General features: G+C 33.1%; 1 protein-coding gene across 9 annotated transcripts in view; it reads right to left on the minus strand.

Moving 5' to 3' along the window:
* Positions 1 to 412: 412 nt before the first annotated feature.
* Galphaq (G protein alpha q subunit) overlaps positions 413 to 23,084 on the minus strand; it is a 33,221-nt gene continuing 10,549 nt past the window's right edge. The window contains exons 2-10 of one of the 9 annotated variants that reach the window (XM_072904430.1): positions 12,883 to 13,067; positions 12,364 to 12,518; positions 11,136 to 11,264; positions 10,162 to 10,290; positions 8,454 to 8,583; positions 8,223 to 8,376; positions 6,668 to 6,775; positions 4,837 to 6,012; positions 413 to 4,228 (exon numbers count right to left, since the gene is read on the minus strand). In XM_072904430.1, coding sequence (XP_072760531.1) covers positions 5,930 to 6,012; positions 6,668 to 6,775; positions 8,223 to 8,376; positions 8,454 to 8,583; positions 10,162 to 10,290; positions 11,136 to 11,264; positions 12,364 to 12,518; positions 12,883 to 13,067 — 1,073 coding nt within the window. In that variant the 3' untranslated portion in view covers positions 413 to 4,228; positions 4,837 to 5,929. Of the gene's footprint in view, positions 4,229 to 4,836; positions 6,013 to 6,532; positions 6,604 to 6,667; positions 6,776 to 7,764; positions 7,873 to 8,222; positions 8,377 to 8,453; positions 8,584 to 10,161; positions 10,291 to 11,135; positions 11,265 to 12,363; positions 12,519 to 12,882; positions 13,068 to 13,373; positions 13,517 to 23,084 lie in introns of those variants that run through there. The other 8 variants (XM_072904424.1, XM_072904422.1, XM_072904426.1 and 5 more) reach the window with 8 other exon arrangements.

Consider the following 23,084-nt stretch of genomic DNA (forward strand, 5'->3'; position numbering starts at 1 on the left):
AACTTTATATTAGTTTTTACATCTGCACATATTTTAACGTTTTTTTTTTCATTTCTATATTAAATGTTATTAATAAGCAGGTATTAATATGCATGTTGTTTCAATTTTTTGCAAGTAATGTAGATCAATATAGAATCAGCTGACAGTAACGTCATACATTGATAAAGGAGAATGAAGTCAATTATCAAATTTTTTGTTATAAAAAGTCTCTTAATAAAATGTTTAGCGTTTCGGAAGTTCTGTCGCAATCTTATTCCGTTAAGGAAATAATGCAGTTGGATTCCATTAAAAAAATTAATGTGGCAAATAGTGGTACCGCAAATATGCAGGATGGAGATAAGGATTTCTATTGCTATTGAGGGATGAATTCTCTCGTCACGCTCGTCGATGCTACTGTCACAAACTGTGTGTGTTTATTTTTATCATTAATGTATATTATTTATTATAAATAAGTTAGAAACATTGATTTTTTTTGGGCTTGGTAGGTGTTTACAATTTTATACACAGAGAAAGAATACCCAACATATTTTATGCTCTCGGAAGGGTGGTGTACGCGCCTCCTGACGAAAGAGAGATGATTTACAAATGAACCTAACAGCCCCTTGAAGACTCTTGCACGTTGTCACTTGCCGATTTCTCGAGTAGGGTTGTACAAAGCCTATTAATGTCGCAATCGATCTTCTCTCTTATTTTTTTTTTTTTTTTTTTTTCATCTCTCATTAAAATTTCTTCACACACGCACATTGAAAATCACTCCCTTGCCTTCCCTCTTCGTTTCGCTTCCTTTCTCTTTCTCGCCAATCCTGTCTTTCTCCTCTCATACATGTACACGCAACGCGCATATGCCCATACAATTGCACAAATACGCATAAATATGCACGAAGACGCACACACGAAAATGCACATACGCATACATACGTTCTCTCTTTTTCTCTCTCATTCATTTTTTTCTCACTAGCATCGTTTTACATTTCGTGTCCTGCACATGCGCTATCTCTCCCTCCCTCTCTGCCATCATCCGTTTAATCACGCGTTCTCACTGAAAACCAAGCAGTATTACTATTATTAATTATTATTTTATTACTATTATTATTATTATTATTTTATCATTATAATTATTATAATTATTATAATTATTAATGTTATTATTCAATATTATTTGTTGTGTTGGTATCCGCTTAATATATAATATATTATCTAATGTATTTATATATATACTTTTTTTCTTTCATATATAAACTCAGTGTTCCAACCAAGGTGGGTGTGACACAACCAAGGTATATGACACATGCTGCCCGGTATATGCGGTGCGTGCGCGGCGCCAGCGGAATCCGGTGACATTTGAGATGCTGTGTCGCACATTCGTGTTGGAATGCGAAAGTTCTTCCGGTTTCGGCCGACGCCGCGTAGAGACAGTCGTCTCTATTGGCGCGGCGTACTCTCCGGGTTCGCGCGCGGCTCCCGTCATCGCGCATACCTAGCAATTACATCTAACAACCGTTCTCGACTCCGATAAATAGTCTCGTGACGCTTCGCGTTATCTTCCTTCCTTCTTCGTGTTTCGTAAAAGCGAAAAAGTTTACCTCGTCGAACAGTTTCTACGCGTTCTTTTCTTCTCGCACGTTTGGAAGAACCACGATTTCAGAGTCGAACAACTTAGCAGAGAAGATCCCTCTTCATTCCTCTCCACCGATGACGTACACGCGTGTTTATAAAGTTTTTTTTTTCTTTCTTTCTTTCTTTCTTTCTTTCTTTCCTTATTATTTCATTTCTTTTATAGCGTCTTCTCTGATGGAGAAAGAATATTGAAGAAACTAGTCTCGGCTTGGTTTTTTACTTTTTTTCTTTGAATTTATCTTTCAAAATTATACTTTTATCGCTATTTTATTGCAGTAAATTTGTAGAATCTTCTCCTAATTTTATTTAATCGTTATAATTTATCCATTAATGTTCTTTTCTCATATTCATCCGCTTCAGTAAACATTATCGGCAAAGAGGAAAAAAGATGACGCGAACTGCGACTTCCAAGTAAATTGAAATGATCGAACCGTCAGAGAGTACGAGCAACGGGCAGCGCGCTAGCCGGCATATGAGCGAGCGCAGGCAGTGAGCAGTTCATACGTACGTACACTGTATAATGTGGATACGGGGCGAGCGAGGGACATCAAGTCCTCCCTCTTCCGAGAAAGGACTTATGGCCCTCTCTGAACCCTGGCTGTACGCGGTGGCTGTGCCGTGTAAGAGGACGAGGGCCAGACGAAGGGAGAACCGCGACAAACTCCTCCTTCATCATCGCTCCCGAGAAGTTCGCCCTCACGATGTTCCATAAGACATTTTTCTCGTTCTTCGAAGAATTCCATTTGTTGCAAATTCAAGAGGAATCTTGTTCGCAAAAAACTCACCGGAACTTTTCGTATACTTTAGAAATTTATCGTTGCACATCGAAACTTCTCGTTTTCGATCTTTGCAAGTTAGAATTTCTCTCATTCTTTAGGAATCTATCTCTCTACAAGTTTGAAGCTTTACGTTCACGAAAAATTAATTTATCTTCGCAAATCGAGAAAAATCGTTCTGGAGGGATTCGCACGCAGTTCGAGGATCAACTCCCCTCGCGCAACCTGGACGCACAGCCGGCAGAGAGAGGAGACGGCAGAGAGAGATATCTGCGGGCTCCTCCCGCGCCCCTTAATTACCTAAGTCACATCGAACAGACGCAGTTTCCCGCAGTAGCCTTCGCTTCCGCAAACACAAAGTATCCTCCTTTTCATTTCATCACACATACATAATCTTTCCCTTTCGCATTCGTTCTTACCTACCTTCTTTCTCTTTCTCCTCTATCTCTCTCTTTCTCTCTCTCTCTCTCTCTCTCTCTCTCTCTCTCTCTCTCTCTCTCTCTTTCTTTCTCTCCGTCACTGCCGCTGGTATCCATTCTTCCTTTTCTCGCTTTCTCTCTCTCCCTCTCTCGCGCTTTATATATATAATCTATATTTCATTCTTTATATATTATATATAACAATATTTATACGATGAATTTTTAATAGATTCGAGAGTCACATGCAGAAAGAACTTTGAGGCATTTCTGGCACGGATAAAAAGAAAAAAACAGAAACGCTTTGACTTTCGCATAACTTTAAACGAAAGACTTTTCATTAAATTTAGCATTTAGTAGATTTGAAACAAGGAAGAAAAAAAAGAAGAAAACAGGAAGAAAAGAAAAAAAACAACACCATACTAGTAAATGGCACTAGAATTGCTCTCACTTGTGTCATCGAATCTAATTTGCGATTAAAAAGCCCGTTTCTTTCGTTCGCTCGCTCGCCTCGCCGTTTCGCCTCTTCAGTTTTCTTCTCCTCCGCTGAGATCTCTTGGACTCGAGAGACGAACACAGGCAGACGCGCCGTTAAAAATGCGCGCGGCACAGCCGCGCCGTGTGCCACGCTCACGCGCGTAAGACACGTTCGCCCTCGCATTCGTTCGTTCATATATATATATATGTATATATATATAAATATATATGTATATATATATTATATATATATATATATATATATAAAAGTCAGACAACGATGCCCGGGGCCCCTGGTATCGACGTATTCCCCGGCCCGAGGAGGGGGGAAGGGGAAGCGCATTCGCGCGCGCAATATCGACTAAGAATTAATCTACAAAAGAAAGGTAACAAATCCCAAAACACGGGAACCGGTGTACGAGAGAACCGAATCGACTCGCGCGAGTTGGTATCGACAGTGAAAGATAGATTTTGCTCTTTTTCCTCATATTCCCTTTCTTCTCGAAGAGAAAAAGAATGCTCGTGTGACGCTTTTAGGTCCTTGTTCGCTCTCTTTTACATCGCTCCGTCGCTTTTTACGTCCATCATAATTATGTGTCTTACGCGTGTCTAGCTACTACTTGTTGGTACAAACAAACACACTCTCGGCACGACAAAGCTCGACGCGACGCACGCTCGATGTTTACGTGTATACATGCGTGCACGATCGCACCACGAGTCTGTATCGTTTTTGCCTCGCGTATCTCCGTAGTTTCTCGGATCGCGAGTCAACGGAGTAGCAATCTCACACTGATACATTGGTCAGGATGCGAGAGAAACTGTGGTCGTGTCCGCTCGGATTTGCAGTGCGTTTCGCCGTCTAAACCAGATTGTATTCCTTCAAATTGGACTGCAGGATGGTGTCCTTGACTGCCGCGAACACGAATCTGATGTTCTCCGTATCTGTGAAGTAGGACAATACATGTATTTAGAAATCTGAATGTATTCTTAATTCCTATTCCATTCATAAAAGGTTAAAGAGAAACGTTTTTCTAACAAATTGTATAAAGCGTTATTCGACACATGCTATGAATGATCCTCTCTTTTTCCGAATTAAATACAATTTGTACCTTGACTTCTTATAACATGTAAGCCTTTCAAGATTACGTATCGTATCAACTTCTAATACGCATACGGATCATTAGATTTTTGAAAATTATGACGATTGAAACTTAAGACGTAATATGATGCGTGTATCTTTTTTTACAAGTGTACATGCTACATAAAATTAATTTTTCTTAATATTATATCAATTATATATTGAATTTTAATAACTTTAAGGCCCGGTCTACAATACGTGAAGCCTGGATTAAGAACTAAGAGTTGACGCAAGAGAGCTATTTCCAGTTTAAGGAAATAAAAAGGAGTAAGGACCTGAGCGAATAAAATATTTTTATTTCCTCCTTTATATTCCTACTCTAACTCTTACTCTTATTTCTTGTTGTAGAGGCCTAACATTTCTCAAAAGGATTAACATGAAAATAGCATAAAACGAAAATTCACCTACTCACCCTAAACAGGAAGCTTCAAATCCTGGACAGTCGTCACACACATGCAGCATGCAATTCCCTTTCAAATACTTTTTATAGCAGAATGAGAAAAAAACCATAGACAATAATCTATACAAATAGTCTACAGTTTCTTTTTCGACGCTTATTTTGAAGAAGCTTAGCAAATTAAATTAAAGATTAATAATCCAAGAAAAAATCCAAAGAAATTATTGCTGTACTATATATATATATTAGTATATATTTTGTTAAAACAATTCGCATTTAAGCCTGAAATATTTTAGTTCACATCATTAAATATACTTCTTGGAGGAACATATATATATTTAACAAAAACTATGTACTATATTTCTTCTTATAATTCACAGGAGAATTGTTCAAATCTGTGAATTATCTAAATTATTATATGATTTGTAAAAATATCATATTATCTTCCTACAAGAATCAACATTTAAAAATGATTACAACTTTAGCCACAAATGATGGAATATTCTATTTTTACCGGACTATGATAATATAGCGAACGCAATAAAAATATCATCGAAAGAAGCCTTTGTTTGTTATAAAGGCATATCAAGCAACGCAATGTTGCGAGAAATGGAGTAATTCTATAGTAATTATTAGAGCGAACATCAATTGCTATGTTCATTTTATTTAGGTTACAAGGTTCTGTTATATCTTTTACTTAACGTTATATTGTAATGTGTCGTCAATGGTAAAGGTGGCAGTCATTTTCAAAAGGCAAACGAGTCATTAAGTATACGGCATTTTAATGTTTAGACGAATCGTCAAGAGCGACACAGAGCTAAGCCACACATAGATTAAATTTTTCAGAGGAGAACAATGTACAGTAGCATTTTAAAAAGTGACTCGCCTTAACTTGTTTCATACAATACAATCTCTGTCGAACGATCGCTATACTATTGGGTTACTCTCAGCACTCGCTGATAGAATCATCATACTAACAATAAGTCAATTTCGTTACAAGTTCATGTGGCACAGATCTACATCACTATCGACGTTCAAATATCAAATGGCACCGTCAGGAGTCTACGCACACATTTGATAATATCTATACAATCCATGTGACATCGCATTAAGCAAGATTAAACTCCTTAAGCGCGGTTTGCATGATCGTATCCTTAACAGCGCAGAACACAAGCTTGATGTTTTCCGTATCTGATGGTTAATTATCCACAACCGCAGCATGCAAAATATAAATTGTAAGATCATTGAGACTGGTTAGGAGCACCGCATTATGCCTTCGAAAAATCAACCTGATATTTCCAAATTTACCGATATTTGTCGAGTTTGTAATACAAATTACGAACCAGTAAATTTACATCGATAAAAATATATTTGTAAAAAAAATATATGTATATAATTCATATACTTTTAAATTAAGTAAATTTGAAATATTAAGATTGTTGCGTTGGGAACAATTCGTTTTATAATTTATCTCATTTTTCTATATTTATTTACTATATTTACTTTTCCCTTTTTTTATGAATAATTCTTTATATATATAATTAAAGTTATATTTATCTAATTAGATTAGTTCAAATTAATTCTTTTATTTTCATGCAATCTCCTATACGTTAATATATATATATATATATAGATTGTATGTTCACTGAAAAAAGACGTTTCATAGATACGAATGTAGGTTGATTTTTCCATGGCGCGCGTTTATAACATTTGATTACACACCTGATCATACGGGAGGCAGGCAACATACAAGCTCTGTACAAGGCACAACACATCGAAGAACTGTTATAAAGCGAGAGAAGTATACAGTTTTTTGTACATGGGAGCTATCAAATGGCTAGCCTACCTGTGGCACACGTAAAGTGGGAATAAATAATCTTCTCACTGTCCGGGTTCAACTCAACAAACATCCTCAGAATGAATTCTCTAGCTGCTATGGCGTCTCTCTGCGGACCTGCGAAATATACAAGCGAGAAAGGGACATGGCGTTACTTCCGGTTATTTACAAAGCAGACATCAGCTTTTTTTTTTAGCGATTGCTTAATCGCGGAACGATTAATTGCTACGCATCGTTGAAAAGTCGCCAGGTGTAAATACTACGAGATACGAGCTGGAATCTAGCCAAGGAAATTCGTCCGTGTGTTACGATATTTCTAACAATAAGTGTCTATTTTACAAGATGAATGAAAATCCGAATCGAAGGGAACGTTGGCGCGCGTGAATCAACGACGCTCATATGCAAAGGATAACGCGCGAAAATGCAGACGAATATCGATCTATTTTAATGAAATAATGTTGTACTTTGCTCAAATCCAATATACGCTTTCCAAGGACAGCTTATTGAATTAGTCATAGTGAACATCAAAGAAGCCTTTCGAAAGCTCCATTAATAAGCTAGAAGGCTTATATAAGGGTACCGAGCATAATTTCGCAAATCTGAAACAGTTGCTTGTGCATATAACTTGTTACGTAATTTGAGATAAAATTCGAAAATTTCTCTTCGAGTCAAAATCGCGAATACATCCGTTAAGAATTTTCGACAAAATATTTTTGCTAAATATTTAATAATAATATAGAGTATTTTGTGTAAAATTAAATTATACAATGCACGGTTCGTCGAGCGTCTTTCGATTATTACAAGACATCAACTAGCTTCTCAATCTACGCACGAGTTAATTCTATTATATAAATATATTACGTGCTATTGAATGTCATAAATTACGCGCAGAGGGAAGTGCGGACGTACGCTTGCTGCACCGAAATAAGTAGCCTTTGACAGATTACCGCTAATAAAGACTGATTACGCCGGTTTTGAATATCGAAGCAGCAAAGTTACAATAAAGCATATATGAGTTACACGTAACGTTAACGAATCACGTTCGACAAATCACTACTGAGGGATCTACATCTTCTGCTCGGGACACACTCGGTACTCAGACAGACCTGTCGCACACGTAAAGTGAGAGTAGCACATTCGGTCGGGATCGGGATTACAATTGAGATACACCTTTAAGATGAACTCCCTGGCCGGTACGTCTTGCTGTTTCGGCCCTATACCATAGAACTTACTTATTTACTGATATCAAGGTAAATAATCTTATCGTGCTTTACGCAGTTATGCGCCTTGAAGTAATTTTTTTAATTTAAATTTATTAATCTTATTTTTTCTGTGAAAGCAAATAAACTATATTGCTACAATTGAAACATATTTTTATGTATTTAATAAATGTTTGGTGTACTTATTGTATTTCCATAATTTTCATGTTTTAAATTAAAATCTAGTTTTGATTAACAACGAGAAATGGATACGTAGCATTTAATATTAAACGGATAATAACAATATCTGCGTACCGATTCTAATAAAAGAGAAGAGAGAAAGGCTTTTTAATATCATAACTTACCATCATATTCCGGAAAGTAGTCGACGAGATGAGAGTACATGATCTTTTCCTCTAATAGATCTTTCTTGTTGAGAAACAGAATGACAGAAGAGTGTTGAAACCAGGGATATGTTATAATCGTTTTGAAGAGTGCTTTACTTTCCTCCATTCGATTCTGAAAGAAAACAGAGACGAAATAGATCACAAGAGCGTTCAAGATTGTCGATACATCTCCAAAAGTGTTTTAATTACCTCGTTTTCCGATTCAAATAGAATTTGATCATATTCACTTAGAGCTACTAAAAATATAATTGAAGTGACGTTTTCGAAACAATGGATCCACTTTCTTCTTTCCGACCTCTGTCCACCGACGTCTACCATCCTGCAAATAATATTCAGTTGAATTGTATTGCTGTAATAGCGTGTAAAAGAAATATATAGTCGAATTCGTATTCTTAATATAAAAATAATTTATCGTTAAAGTTTGGATTTTTTTTCAAAACATAGATTTTCGTTGCCTGTAAGAATTTATATAGAAATATACGAAAAAAATTGTATTTTAAAACACGTTACTTCAGAATTTAATTCAAGATTATTTATGCTGAATCATATATCGAAATATATTCTTTTAATAATATATAAAATAATAATCTCTCATTGTATACGTCTGTGGTCACATGTCAAATGTGAAATAGTACAAAGATAGCATAAAGAATAAGAAGAAAAGCAATTGTGAAAACAGATTTAAGAATACCGAAATTCGACTGTAAGATCTCTCCGACTGTCAAAAAGTAGAATCTAATAGAATCGAATAGTGTCTACGAGCTTGTCGACATTGATAAGAAACACGTAGGACAAATTGGATCGTAAGACGAATAAAGTGGTCTTTAAATCCTCAGCAAGTCTAGCAGCGAATCACATGCAATGGATCGCTATTGGAGCACGCATTTATTGCGCGGTACTCTTCGTCTTTTATACTTCAGAATTTTTTATAACCATCAATAAAGATGCAAACAAAAGACAAGAAGAAGCTCACTTTGTGTCTTTTTTATTGACCACTTTCGCGATTAAGAACCTCTAATCTAATTAGAGAAGACTTCTGTTTAAGGATACATTGGATAAAGTCAAGAAATCAAGATATATCTGCGAATTACATTTTGTATCATAAAAGAATATTATAAAAAATTAAAAAATTATATAAAAAACTTTTATAATATAATTATATATTTAAAAATATATAATAGAATTTTAATTATATATTATAATATTATAAATTAGAATATTATAAAAAAAATCTATAAAAAAACCTATGCAATAAATAAATAAATAAATAAATATATGTACATGAATGTTTCTTTCGTGATTCAATTCATCCCGAATTCATCAATTTATCCTTTGTCACAATCTATATACAAACATCTAAAGTATTTTAAGAAAAGGCATATATGTCATTATTCTCGCACAATTATTATCTAATTATAAACATTAATAATCCGACATGCAGTAGTATTAGCGCACAATATTGAAAAATATAAAACATAAAAAACCATGCAAATGTTAAAGCTCCTTATATTCAAGAATATAACAATATGTACAAATTATAAGTATATATACGTAAATATATATATATGTATTTCTTTTCCACCGTTCTTTAATTTTGTAATAGTAATTTTAAATATCTCTTCAACAGTTTTATTAACAATTAAATTAAAATTCTATTAGCCTACTAACATTAAATTATAAACATTTTATTATACTATTTGTGTATTAATTGTTTAAAATTTCTGAAATTTCAAATTACTGAAACTCTGAATTTAAAAATTAAAACCCTACGAGATAATCCTAGATTTATAGATGAAAAATGTATATTTTATGTATTTTATTATACATAAATACAATTTCACAATGTTGAAAGATTCGAGAATTTGAATGTATAATCAAACTGAAAGACTATTAGTACCTAAATATGATGGAGTCCAGATCAAACGGATATTCTATAATGCCGGTGGTGGGAGCTCGTGCCCGGAGGATGTCTTGCTCGGTCGGAAGGAAATCAGGCTTTTCGATACGGTCTAGATCACTAAGATAACTGTAAAACGAAATAAAAAGCTGCTATCTGGAAGTGCATGCCATGCGTAGGGTACATTTAAAAAATGTATATATATATATATATATATATATATATATATATATATATATATATATAACGTATTTATAAACAATTGTAAAACAGAATGGGGGGGGAGGAGGGGAGAAATAACATATATATATATATATATATATATATATATATATAAAACAGCTCTCACACATGCTCGTCCATTGGCTCAGCCTGAAAGAGTTTTTATAATGCCGATATTGAGTCCTGAGGCTTATTCTGGTATGTTTCATGTTATACTTTTGTTTCCATAATACAATCTATATGCAAAAAATTATAAATTTTCTTTAAATTATAAGAGTAAACCCAATTGCGTTTATCATTTAGAAATCTCAGACAAAATAAACGCTACATGTGTAGTGATTATATTCTCAAATTTTTTTAATTTTTACTCATATTAGAGATACTAAAATAAAGAGATTATAAACTAATATCGGACGAGCGTGATAAAACAGGAAAAAGTCGAGAGATTTCCAATTTCCATCTATGTAACACGATCAATCGATTGATAAATAGATAATTAATACGATAACGTGATAGTTAACAATTCTGAGAATCTTATAAATCCCTTTGTTTAACGGAAGAAAGCCGCAGGACTTAAACGGCGGGAATAGGCGAACATTTAATCGGACAACGAATCCCAGGTGCAGTGCGAATAAATCACAGAAGACAAAGAATGCAGAAACGGCCCGATGCAGATGGTTTTGCAGGCGCAGGCAGGCAGCTCGCTTCTCCTTTCATCATCGTCGTTGGCCGACCGCGAGAGGCACACATACCTAAATCGGATCTCTTCCAAGTCAAAGGGATATTCAATTATACCGGTGGTGGGCACTCTCACACGAAGAATGTCCTGTTCTGTGGGGAGGTAGTTTGGTGCCGCGACTCGATCTATCTCCATTAGGTAACTGAAACATCGTGTTCTCAATACCCGGTGTACGGGAAGGAGATGGAGGATGGATGGGAGGAAGGAAGATGGAAGCTATCGTAGGAGAATTAAATCGTATCCGGTGCGCGCTTTATAAATATCAGAGAAATTGCTCGAAAACGTAAACTCAAGAAGACGATCGAGTTGAGCGCGCGCGTTTACACGAAATTCAAAGAAAGGACTTGAAAAAAAAGTGAAAGCTCTGAGAAAATTAAAATCTTATTGCAAGGTTCTAAATGAATTTTCCTTTTATAAGCAAGCACAGAAATGTATTTCTAAAAGGGAAAAAAATAAGAGTTCCGAATCTCGTGCGTTATAGATTTTTTAGCGCGAAATTTAGAATGTGTTTTCTTCACGTATCTTTCATTATAACATAATCTCAAATTCGCTTCTTTAGTTTCGCCAAGTTTAGAATTAATAACTGACTTGTTGGCGATTATCGAATATCAAAATGAATTAAGATGTAGACTATATTATTTGCGAATAATATTATCAATTGTCATATTTATAACATTTGCTGTTGCATATATTCGTTGATATTTTTTGAAAGTTCCTTTTTCGGATGTAATTTATCAACCTTAACGAATTACAGGATGATATCAGGTTTTCCACTCTTTCTTTCGATAAACTTTTGAACTAGTTTCGAAAGTCGATATTTTTATAACGCGATTTTCATCAAATACTATCAATCTCTCTTCACAACTTCTGGACATTATGCCTATAAATATTTGCTAATTAAACTGAACTTTAAATTAAACGAAGAATTGATCTTTAGCCGTCCACTCGTGTAATTTAAATCTTTTATCGGACCTCTGTTTATAAAAAAAAATTAATTCGATGTTTCGAGACGCTCTTGCGAAGGAAAAATCGAAAGAAAGAGGAAAAACGTGGTAAGAACCTGAGTCATCCTCTATCAACGGTTATATGGATTTTACGTGAAAGACTCCGGGCCAATGTTAGAGGCGGGGAAAGGAACGAGAAATAATCACACTTCTCGGTTAGCGATAAGACACGTACTAGACGAGGGAATGCGCGCCGCCCCCGCGAAAAGGAGGGCGCAATGCAACCGAAATACTCACTACTTGGCTGAGTCCGTGAGTTGGTATTCCCGTCTGCGATCGTAACACTCCTGTATACCGGCATCCGCCCACAGGTCCTTGATTGCCTCTACGTACGGGCTCTCGAACGTCGTCACCGTCTCAAAGTCCACGCTTCGCACGAGTTCCGCTCTTTCCTGAGGGTAAAAAAGTAGAAAAAGCGCCGAGTGAGTGTCCGAAAACGATAATGCGTGTAATACGGTTTAATTAACTCTTAAAAGTGCGTAGCTTGACCTGTGTCCAACACAAACGTCAAACGTTAAAATATTTGGTAGCACGTGATATATTTCAGAAAGCATGCAAAATTAATTAATACAAAATAAAGTAAAAATAAGAAAATTAATTAAACAAAGCTAAAAAATATATGTAATGCTCTGGATACTATCTTCGAAGTTATTCAAGTTTTATATACTATAAACTGTCACTTTGTAATATTTATATTAGAATGTTGAATTTAACGCACATATGATGATGTTAATTAATTATGAAACGTTTACGCACTATATTCGCGGAAACGCCGTATTGAATCCTCAGGAGATCCATCGCCCGGATCATGGACTGCATCGCCATGAAAATGTTTTGGTACACAAGTTTGATGAACCCTCTCTTGTCCTCGTCCGAATAGCCGGAGCCATGGATGATCCTCATCTGCTTAATGAACGTGGACTTGCCCGACTCGCCGGTTCCTGTAACAAAGTTTCCGCCTTGATTAGCTGTCATAATAAATGAATGACAGCCTCTCTTGAATTGAGACTGTACGGAGCATATGTTTCCCAATTGGAACATATCCTGAAAACTGTGACTTTTTATACGAAATAATAAAGTGCAAGATATTTTTATATATATAAAAAACAGAATGTATAATATCTGATTATATAATTATGCGATTACGATATTATTGCTCAGATTTATTATAATAATCCGCAGCGAACATTATAAATGAAACAAACAATGACGTTGTATAAATGAACGAAAAGCGTTTACGCACTCACACGGGTAAAGTTCGTCATATTTAATCCACTGTGTCCCCGCGTAAATATTCGTCGAATCGAAACAATTCTCATAATTATGATTGCCGTTAACTCAATACGTTCTCATATCATCTCGCGACTCGCGCGATACGAAGATCGCGGGAAGATTGTCCGCTCCTGGGGAATGGTGGGGCTGCTATGCCGGCTAGATGGTAGACGGGGGATGGCCGGCGAGGGCAAAGGGGTAAGGGGACCCCCGGGTGTAGGTGGCGCTCGTCGCCACTGTCGCGTTTTTCCTCGCGAAATCATGAATGAACCGCGTCCGCGCGGTCCGTGCGACACGCGTAACGCCTTCTTAATCTTACGAATATCAACGGCGAGCATAATAATAATGTTCTACATTAAAAATGTTATTCAAAATTTTCATGTCTCTATTCATATCTTGAAGAAAATTGCTATGTAAGAGACGTTATTGTACACAAAAGAAATCACGAGAAGTAAAACACAATCCAAGATTTTCTTAATAAAATAGATTTTTTAAAATTAAAGCTAATATTTTTATGTGTTGTATTTTTATTAGGCAATAGAATAATCAAAGAAGCAATTCTTCAATTGTTTTAGTCATTATATGTAATAATGTAAAGAATTCATTTCCAATTAGTGATAAATAAAATAAAAATTTCTGTTACCAAAAAGCTTGGGCCATAATTCAGAGAAAAATACGTATGTGTTTAATTTTGTCCGATAATGAGTCATAAGAAATACATGTGAACTTTCGAATAAAATAGTACTGCGAAAAGAAAAAATAGACGGTTTAAATAAAATTTAGATCTTTATCCGGATAAAAAAAGAATTACTAAAGCTAAACTTAAAAATCATGATTCAAATCACTGTTCATTTAAAGATTGAAAATGAGTGAGTTTTTTAAAAGTTGAAAGGTTCGATAAAAGAAAATGAGTTAAATCGATAATTCGAATGATCTACTTTAAATGCTCAAAGTGGACCTTATAAATTATAAATTCAGTTCATCCTTATAATTTAATTCTTCAATCTCTATTCTTTTTAACCTTTCAACTTTAATTCTGGATTTAATTATCAACGCACTTTTACTGTAGAATATTTACAAAAAGTTTCAATCGATAGCTTTCCTCGAAATTTTTCCTAACTTCGTCAAAGTAGATTTCTCATTAATATTAAACGATCGCAGGAGAATTACGGACTTCCAGGTATCAGTATTTCACGGAATTGCTCTCGATTCCATTTAGATAAGGGAAGGGGGAGTGTTTGTTACTTTCTAGCTGTGTAATAACGTTGGGCGTGCAAAGCTCGCGTAACCTGAATCGATCTTCATGCACGCGAGGGACACATTGGGTGCAGAGAGGAAAGAGCTTTTTATGCGCGTCGCCAAGAAAAGACGCTTCGCGCGCCCACAAGCACGCCTTTCTCCGCCTTAATGAGGATGCAAAAAGGCCACCGGGCATACGGGGGTACGCCTTTATCGATAAAAAAGACGGGCGTGTGTCATCAATCGAAAAAATGCACGGGACACCCTTCGATTGAGAGTTGCTTTATACCATTATATATATATATATATATATATATGGATAAAATAAAAAAAAACTCTGCGTAAAAATAATAGGAATTCGTCAGTTAAATCCACGGAATTCCTTTTACTTGTTGATTACATTTCTGGATTTATTAAATAAATCTAAGTAATCTTATAGAATTTTAGATATATTAATTATTATATTTTATTTTATTATATAATAAATATAATATTATTAAGATATATTATTTAAGAAACTAAATTTTAGTGTTTTTTTATTTCTAAATATTAAGTGGAAATTATACGTGACGTGAAATAATTAAAAAATTTCTACTTTGGATGATTTCGTTTATATTGTTCTTTTTACTGAATAACAAATACACAAGAGACCGGGCCCAATCTATTTTTCATAAATCATTTTCCGGTCATCACACATTATATTCGATATATTAGAAGTGATAGATTATATATAGATTTCCGATCTTTTGCTAAAATATCTATAAGAGAATGTCAATTTTGTTAATGTTTTAAAGAAAAATCTACTTGGACGTGTTCGTCGATTTTGTTAAATTTCGATTCGCTTAAATCTCTGTCAGTTATTATGCAATGACGAGACTCGCACGTGCAACAACAGTGCGATTATTTGATACGCGAACAGTACGTTTGTCGTGCTTGTTTGTTTAGGTGCTTAAGACTCTCTTTGAAGTCTATATCTTCACCAAGTTACGACTCTATCACCGATCAATGTCAATGATTACATCATGATGATTGTATCGAATGTTAATTTTCTTACGTTTAATGCATACGATATTATTATTCGCAATACAGTTAATTAAGATATATAATTAACTAAATTACATGACTATATACTTCTGCTGAGTATTTTTTCAGGAAACTGAACAGAAAATATATTGGCAGGTTTTTTTATATATATTATACTCAATTATCTTGTTTTTAATAATTAATATAAAATTAAATAGATTTTCGTAAAAATATGCCGGTGTTTATTCATTTATATTTTTTAGTTACATATTTTTTACACTGTTTTTACATCGTGTAGTAAAAATATATTGTTTATATATATATATATATATATATATATATATATATATATATATATATATATATATATAAAATTCATCAATGGATTTCGAGATCGCTCTTTATATACTTTATTTTAATTTCAAACGACACGTATTCGTGGCGCAAATACTAACAAGTTAATATTAGTTTGCAACAACATTCTCTAATTATGTCAAGACATAAAACGATGTTGGCAGCAATTTCGCGAAATCGCGCAATTCAAATTGACTCTTGAACGCAAAAAGGAAAAGGCAGAAGGAGCGAGCGAAGAACGGGTTAATGAATGAACGAGACCAATGGTAGACACGCAATCCAGGCTCTCTTCCGGTATTCCTTCAATGATGTAACTAGAACTCTCGTTCAACTGAGAAAGAGAGAGAAGAGAAAGAGGAGAAACTCAACCCTCTACGGAATTACCTTCCCGCTACGAAAGATTCCTTTTATCAAAATTCCGATTAGATGATTATAATTTCGCTTATTTGACTTTCGTATTTTCAAAAATCGCGATTCGGTTAAAACCGTGATATTCAAACTAATACTAATTTCGTAATCAATGTTTTGAGATGATGAAATAGTATTTTGGTATAAATCTATCCCTTTTACATATCGATAATAAAATTTTCTTTGATAAAATTTATATAAACTTAATTATTTTATATATAAATATACAATGATATCAATAATTCATATCCGGTATCATGAATTTATGCTGTTTTGCATTTTGCGATTTCAATCAATAATAAATCTTTTAAGATTCACATAAAATCATACTATACCAATCAATAGCCTTGCAATCTTTGATATCATAAAATTTAAATTTATAATTTCCCAAGGTTTTTTTCAATGACATCTTTAGAGATTAACATAAAAAGAAACGAATAAATGTACAAAAAATGTTTAAAATAGATGATATGAATTGTAAATTACGCCACGTATTCAAAAAATGTACAAGTGTGAGAATCAGACAGACATTGGCATTTAAGTCCGATGATTAATTTAAGAGACATCACTTTTTATCTTTCTTATCTTCATTGCCTTGTTTTTCTTCTTAAAACAGGTTGCTAGGAATGATCGTAGTATACCAAAGTATCCATTCTCTTTGCTCGAACAGTGCCGTATTCGAGAGATGATATCTTGTACGATTATCACCAAGGACACAATGGATCGGAAACACGCGTAGAGGAGAGAAAATGACTTAACTAGAATTAATTCTGCAACGGTATAACGTGTTTTTTTTTAGCTTCTTTCAAAGTAATTGTACTAAAATGTTAAAACTATGCAAAACCATAAAGTAAAAAATAACTTTTATATGTATGTGCGAAATATATTATATTGTAGTGGCAGGAATTAAATCTATAAAATATTTATGTAAATCTATGTAAAACAGATTTCTCTCTCAGGTATACTTAGTAGACGTTCGAATACCGAAATGTCTGCGATTTTAAGATTTAATCAGATAATTTTGATAAAATTCTGCAAATAATGCAAAATTAGGTTTATATATTAACTTGTCATTTAATTTATATATATTGTATATATAAGTTAATTTGATTTTTTTAAACGTAGACGATTTGACATTACAAATTGTCACATTACTGCACATTACATCGAATTTATTACATTGTGTGTTGCAAATAATCTTTGTTGTACACAATTTTATACATGTTGTAATATTTGAATAAAACGTAGTGTGTTGTAAAATATTTTATTTTTTATTATATTCTGTAATACTTTAAATTTAAATGTTTGTGTAACTTTAATCTCTTGTTCTTAAACTTCAAATTTATTCAAATAATGTAAGTAATACGATTATATTTGATTATTTTAACCCTAGTTAAGTTGTTCTTTCGGCGGATTCCACGACGCCCTCCTCGCATAAGGACGAGGCATTGCTCCGCCCTGTAAAGAGGCACGACGACGATCGACACCCTTCTTCTTCGACGTACACGGGTGAAGGGAAAAGCCCGAATCGACGAACGTGTACGCGCCAAGCGCGGAAGCTTTCCAGGGCGGTAGAAGCTCCACCGTTGCCGGGGGTGGGTCGATAGATGCCGACGTGGAGAGATAGGACGAGAGGAAGAGAGAAGGGAAGATAGATAGAGAGAGAGCACGTTAAAGCGCGCGCGCGTACGAGAGAGAGAGAGAGAGAGAGAGAGAGAGAGAGAGAATACTTGTAATGTATATAGTTTTAGATAATATGTACATATTTTTTAAATACTTAATAATCTTGTCTTTTTTCTCTTTTCAGAATATATTATATAATATTATACATATGTATTTATTTTATATTAATTATTTAATATGATTCTATTTATCATATGTATGTATTGAAAGATGAAGATAAAAATTGATTAGTTGTAAACATTAAACCATTAAATTTATCGTGTACTTTATCTTAACAACTTTATTTTAATTATAACAGCTGCATGTAAAATTTATCACTATAAAAAGATTAAAGTAAGTATTTTATAAATATATTTCGTTTAATTCTTAAAAAAATCTTTTAATAATTTAAAGCGTAAAAGTAAATTATTTGGACACAAAATATTGATTTATTTTCATAATTATTCGAAGGGGGAGAAAAGTTCTTGATTTTCAACTACATAACAATAATCATAATATCACGATAATAAATTAAAAACTAGAAATTTTTTCTCTTAAGAAAACGCACTACGAGTGGTTTTCTAAAAATTGTAATCGTGGTTTGTACAAATTTTCTTAACCCATGCGAAATCCTCCTTTGTATTTTTCTCATACACCATAAGGTTTCTTCAATTAAAAGTCGATATAATCTGGAACACTATACATCAATGTAAAAATTTCCTTTTACATTATCGCGATCCATTTTTACACACAGTCCGGGAACAGAATTGTTATTTATTATTTTATTTTTGACACAATTAACTTGTAAAAAAAAATCACTCCTTTAAATTAAATTATTGCTTTAAATTGAATATTTTTCGATATTGTACAAAATAAAGTTGTCGAATTTATATTTTTATAAAAATAGAACGATGGAGATGATAAAAGGTATCCAGAATAATTCCTCATATAACAATATACATTCTGTACTACTTTTACGATATTCGTTTGTACGTTGTTTTAAGCAATTGAAAGATTACATTTTTTAAATCATTTGGAATAAACGCTGGTAATTGAAAATCTAAAAAAAATTAGATTTTATTGAGAATTAAAGACGTGAATGTTAAGACAATTATTCGATATTTTATAATACAAGCCACTGAATGTGCATTGTAATGAATAATATAGTAATATTAGCATTTGAGAAAATAATTCTGATTCATTTGACATATATGCAAATTTCTTTGATATAGTATAAATTGTATGCTTTAACAATCGAATAGCATATGCGATCATGATTGTTGCAATCTCTATAATAATTTACTATCTACCTAATAAATTTTTGATAACTTTAGAAATTAATGGAAACAGGATTAACAAAAAAATAAAAAATATCAAATTAGATTTAATATTTCAATCCGTGAAAAATAAAATATTTGGATATATATCTTTAATTATTTTGAATATATTATCTATTATATATTATATATAGAAAAGTGAATTGTAGAAAGCTATATAAATGAAACAAAAAAATTTAAGAAACATATAATTTCTTCTCTAAATGACATATTTTCACAAATCTTCAAACATCAATATTCGTTTATTTTTTTACTAAGATACAAAACTGACTCTAAATTTCACTCGTAACACTTTTTCTTAAAAAATTTGTGTTAAAAATCCACATTATTGGATGACTAAAAATATCTATACGTAAAAAAATAAAAGTAGCGTTCACAGTGACGTCGTATAAGTATCTTACAATTGGACTTTTTTTCAACATTGTCTAATAACATTCATTGATATTCGGCATTTGACGATTTCACTCAGTCAAGAGAATTTGTTAGCGACCGCATTATCGACATTTGCGGATGCGGTTTGTCTATTCGCGGTTTTCCGTGTTGTGACAGTACGCGCGTGTGATTACCGTAATTTAATTTCTCACTTCTTGTTGATGAGTTATGCGAATGATGTGCTGTACATTTACATCGTATTGTACGCATCGGACATGATGATTAAGTATAAATAAAAATTATGTAGGATGTCGTAGAATTATCGGTCGCTACTTTTAAAAATATTCGAAAGGTTAAAATATACACGAATCAAGTCATCTTAGCTATATCTTTTCTTGATATCATATTATTTATATTATTAATAATTTTGTTAAAAAATAAAAAAGATATTGGTTATATAAACACTTATGCGATAAGTTATTTGTACGATAATTAAACAAATCAATTTTATCTCGTTCAATAAATTCCAATAAATCGTGATACAAAAAACAGTTAATATAAATTAGTTCTTGCTAAGTGACACGTATACAAATTCAAAATTATGGTAAAGACAGCTTGAAGAAATGAAGAATTAAGTCTCACAGTCTGGAAATAAACCGCGCAATAAATTTAACGAAACACCAGAGATCAAGGCATCCCCTAAACGGAGCTCCGTAAGTTTATTCCGTTTGCGAGGATCGTACGTAATAAAATATTCAAACATTTTTTACTTTCATGTGAATATTTTGAAGCAGAATGAGATATATTATCTAAGCAATTTGACGAATATTTTCATTTATGTATGTACACGCATACATAATATACATACATGCGTGCATGCGCATCGCAAATATATATATATATATATATATATATATATATATATACATATAAAATATAATAAAAAAAATAAATAATATATAATCAATATATAATCACACTAATAATTATATACACATCATGAAATATAATTACATATTAATAATAGCGCATGACAATGTTGCGTCGATAGTTGAAGTTATGTAATTAAAATAATCAAGCATAAATAGCATAACAGCATACATTGTAGCATGAGTGTCTCACAATGTTATATATTGAGAGATAGAAATATATATATTTAACATACAATCTTTTTTCTAAAGAAGACAGACAAGATTCTTTTTTTTTCATTTCTCGATAATTTTCTCAAAGAAAAATTGGCTCTCTAGTAGTCGAAGAATCTATACATTATACAGTCTCATTGAAGTTGGCGATTGTATGACATGCAACACTCTATATACATACTACTTCATTATAACTTCGTTATAAAATTGAGTCAATGTACATTTGAACTTCTCGAACTAATAAAGAATAATTCCGAAATCGCTTAATTCGTTTGTTTTATTATCGTGCGACATTCTGTATGTGGATATGTCACTGTTTTCCGCCTAAAATTAATTGTCCGTAATTATTACCTAATCAAGGAATACGAGTAAGCGAGAATAGTGGTATTTTCCGACATGTTTAAAGTTTAAACTAGTTGGAAACGCAAATTGATAATACTTTTTCGGGTTTGATTTAACATCGTTTTAGCATTACTATTGAATTACTAAAATTATAGTCTTTTGATTTTAGTTTTCTTTCTTTCTGCCTTGAATAATAATTAATATTTATAAACATATACTAAATCTCTTGAGTTTCTATATTAGAGACTACTCTCGAAAAAGCAATCTACAATAATTACAGTTTAATCCTTTCGCGTCTCTGTCCGCTACAATGTCTATTTAAATGGACCTAATATTTAATATTCTTTCGGAAAATAACGTATTATAAAAATTACATATATGGTGAATCAATTAAACTGTAAATTATTTTAAAGCTTCATATTAAAACTGTGAATAGTTAAAAAATCTCTTTGCTTAAACAATGTTTCTCTTTTTCTTTTCGATGAAAAAAAAAAAAAAAAAAAAGTATATTGCATATAAAATATGCTTTTAAAAATTAATTCCAATTTACAGTGATCAGTAAGGGAAATGCACTATTATATTCAGGGATCAATTCAGTCCAGGTTCCCCATAGAAATAATTGTTTATAAATCGCGCCCATCGCCCCTCTTCTCTTTTCCCCTCCCAAGAATATATTCTATCGTTCGTCGTCGATATACGCGCACAATGCACGTGAAAAGTTGCGCGGCTGTAAAAGTCCTGTCGACGAGGCCTTTGGCGCACAATCGTGACATTATTTCCCGTACTGAATGCCAACGCCGTTAGGTACATTGTTCAGGCGCGACTGAATGAGCACCGATTAAAAATAAATGGCTATATAACACTACTGACGTAGGGAAGCAATTTTAGTTATTAAAGAGGGACGCTCCCGAGGAATAAAATGTTGCGTCCCAAGTAAAGGTGAGGTACCGATAAAGTGATCGGTTTTTCTGCGACTCGAACCGATCTACCCTTTCCCTCCTTTGAGAAGAAGGGTAAATTACAATTAACCTTAGGACGTCACGTTGGAGTACAGTGCGTCACAGGCTTTTAGAAGGTGTGGTGAAACCTTCTGTGACGTTCTTTGCTAATTATTTTTAACTAATGATTTTTAACTTCAACATCTTCATAAGATTTACACACACACACACACACACACACACACACACACACACACACGCGCGCGCGCGCGCGCGCGCGCGCGCACATACATAATCCCCTCAACCGATTTTGCAAATGAAAAGAGATGCTTGAAAAGAGCTTACGATTGAAATTGCCGGATCTATTGGATTCCAATGTGACGTTCGAAGTTGACTCTTGAAGCATGACGTTTGAGGATTATTTCACTTGAATTAACATTATCGATTATATTTTCAGATATCAAGTATTTAGCAAAGAAAAAATATTTAACATTTCTCCCATCCTAATACCTACTCGATACCGTGATCTTATTTTCAGCGACACATTCTTCAGCTAAATAAAAGTCAATTTTCCATCATTTCAAGCTGTCGGAAATATTTAAGGCAAAACAAATCGCGTAAAATTGTATAAATAATCAAGGAATACTTCAATATTAGACTGCTTAGAATCATTTGTATGAATATAAAAGTAATATATCTAACTGTAGTTTCTGCTCTGGGTTTCTTTGTTTTCTTCATCGCTATTTCGGTTTTAAAAATAGCTAATTATTGTATGACATTTATATGTGTTGTTGACTTGACATTATATAATTTCTACATATTCGCATACTCTATATATAAGTTAATATATATTATACTACAATTTTTAT

The sequence above is a fragment of the Anoplolepis gracilipes genome, chromosome 13 (genome assembly GCF_047496725.1).
Source record: "Anoplolepis gracilipes chromosome 13, ASM4749672v1, whole genome shotgun sequence".
Taxonomy (NCBI): Eukaryota; Metazoa; Arthropoda; class Insecta; order Hymenoptera; family Formicidae; genus Anoplolepis; species Anoplolepis gracilipes.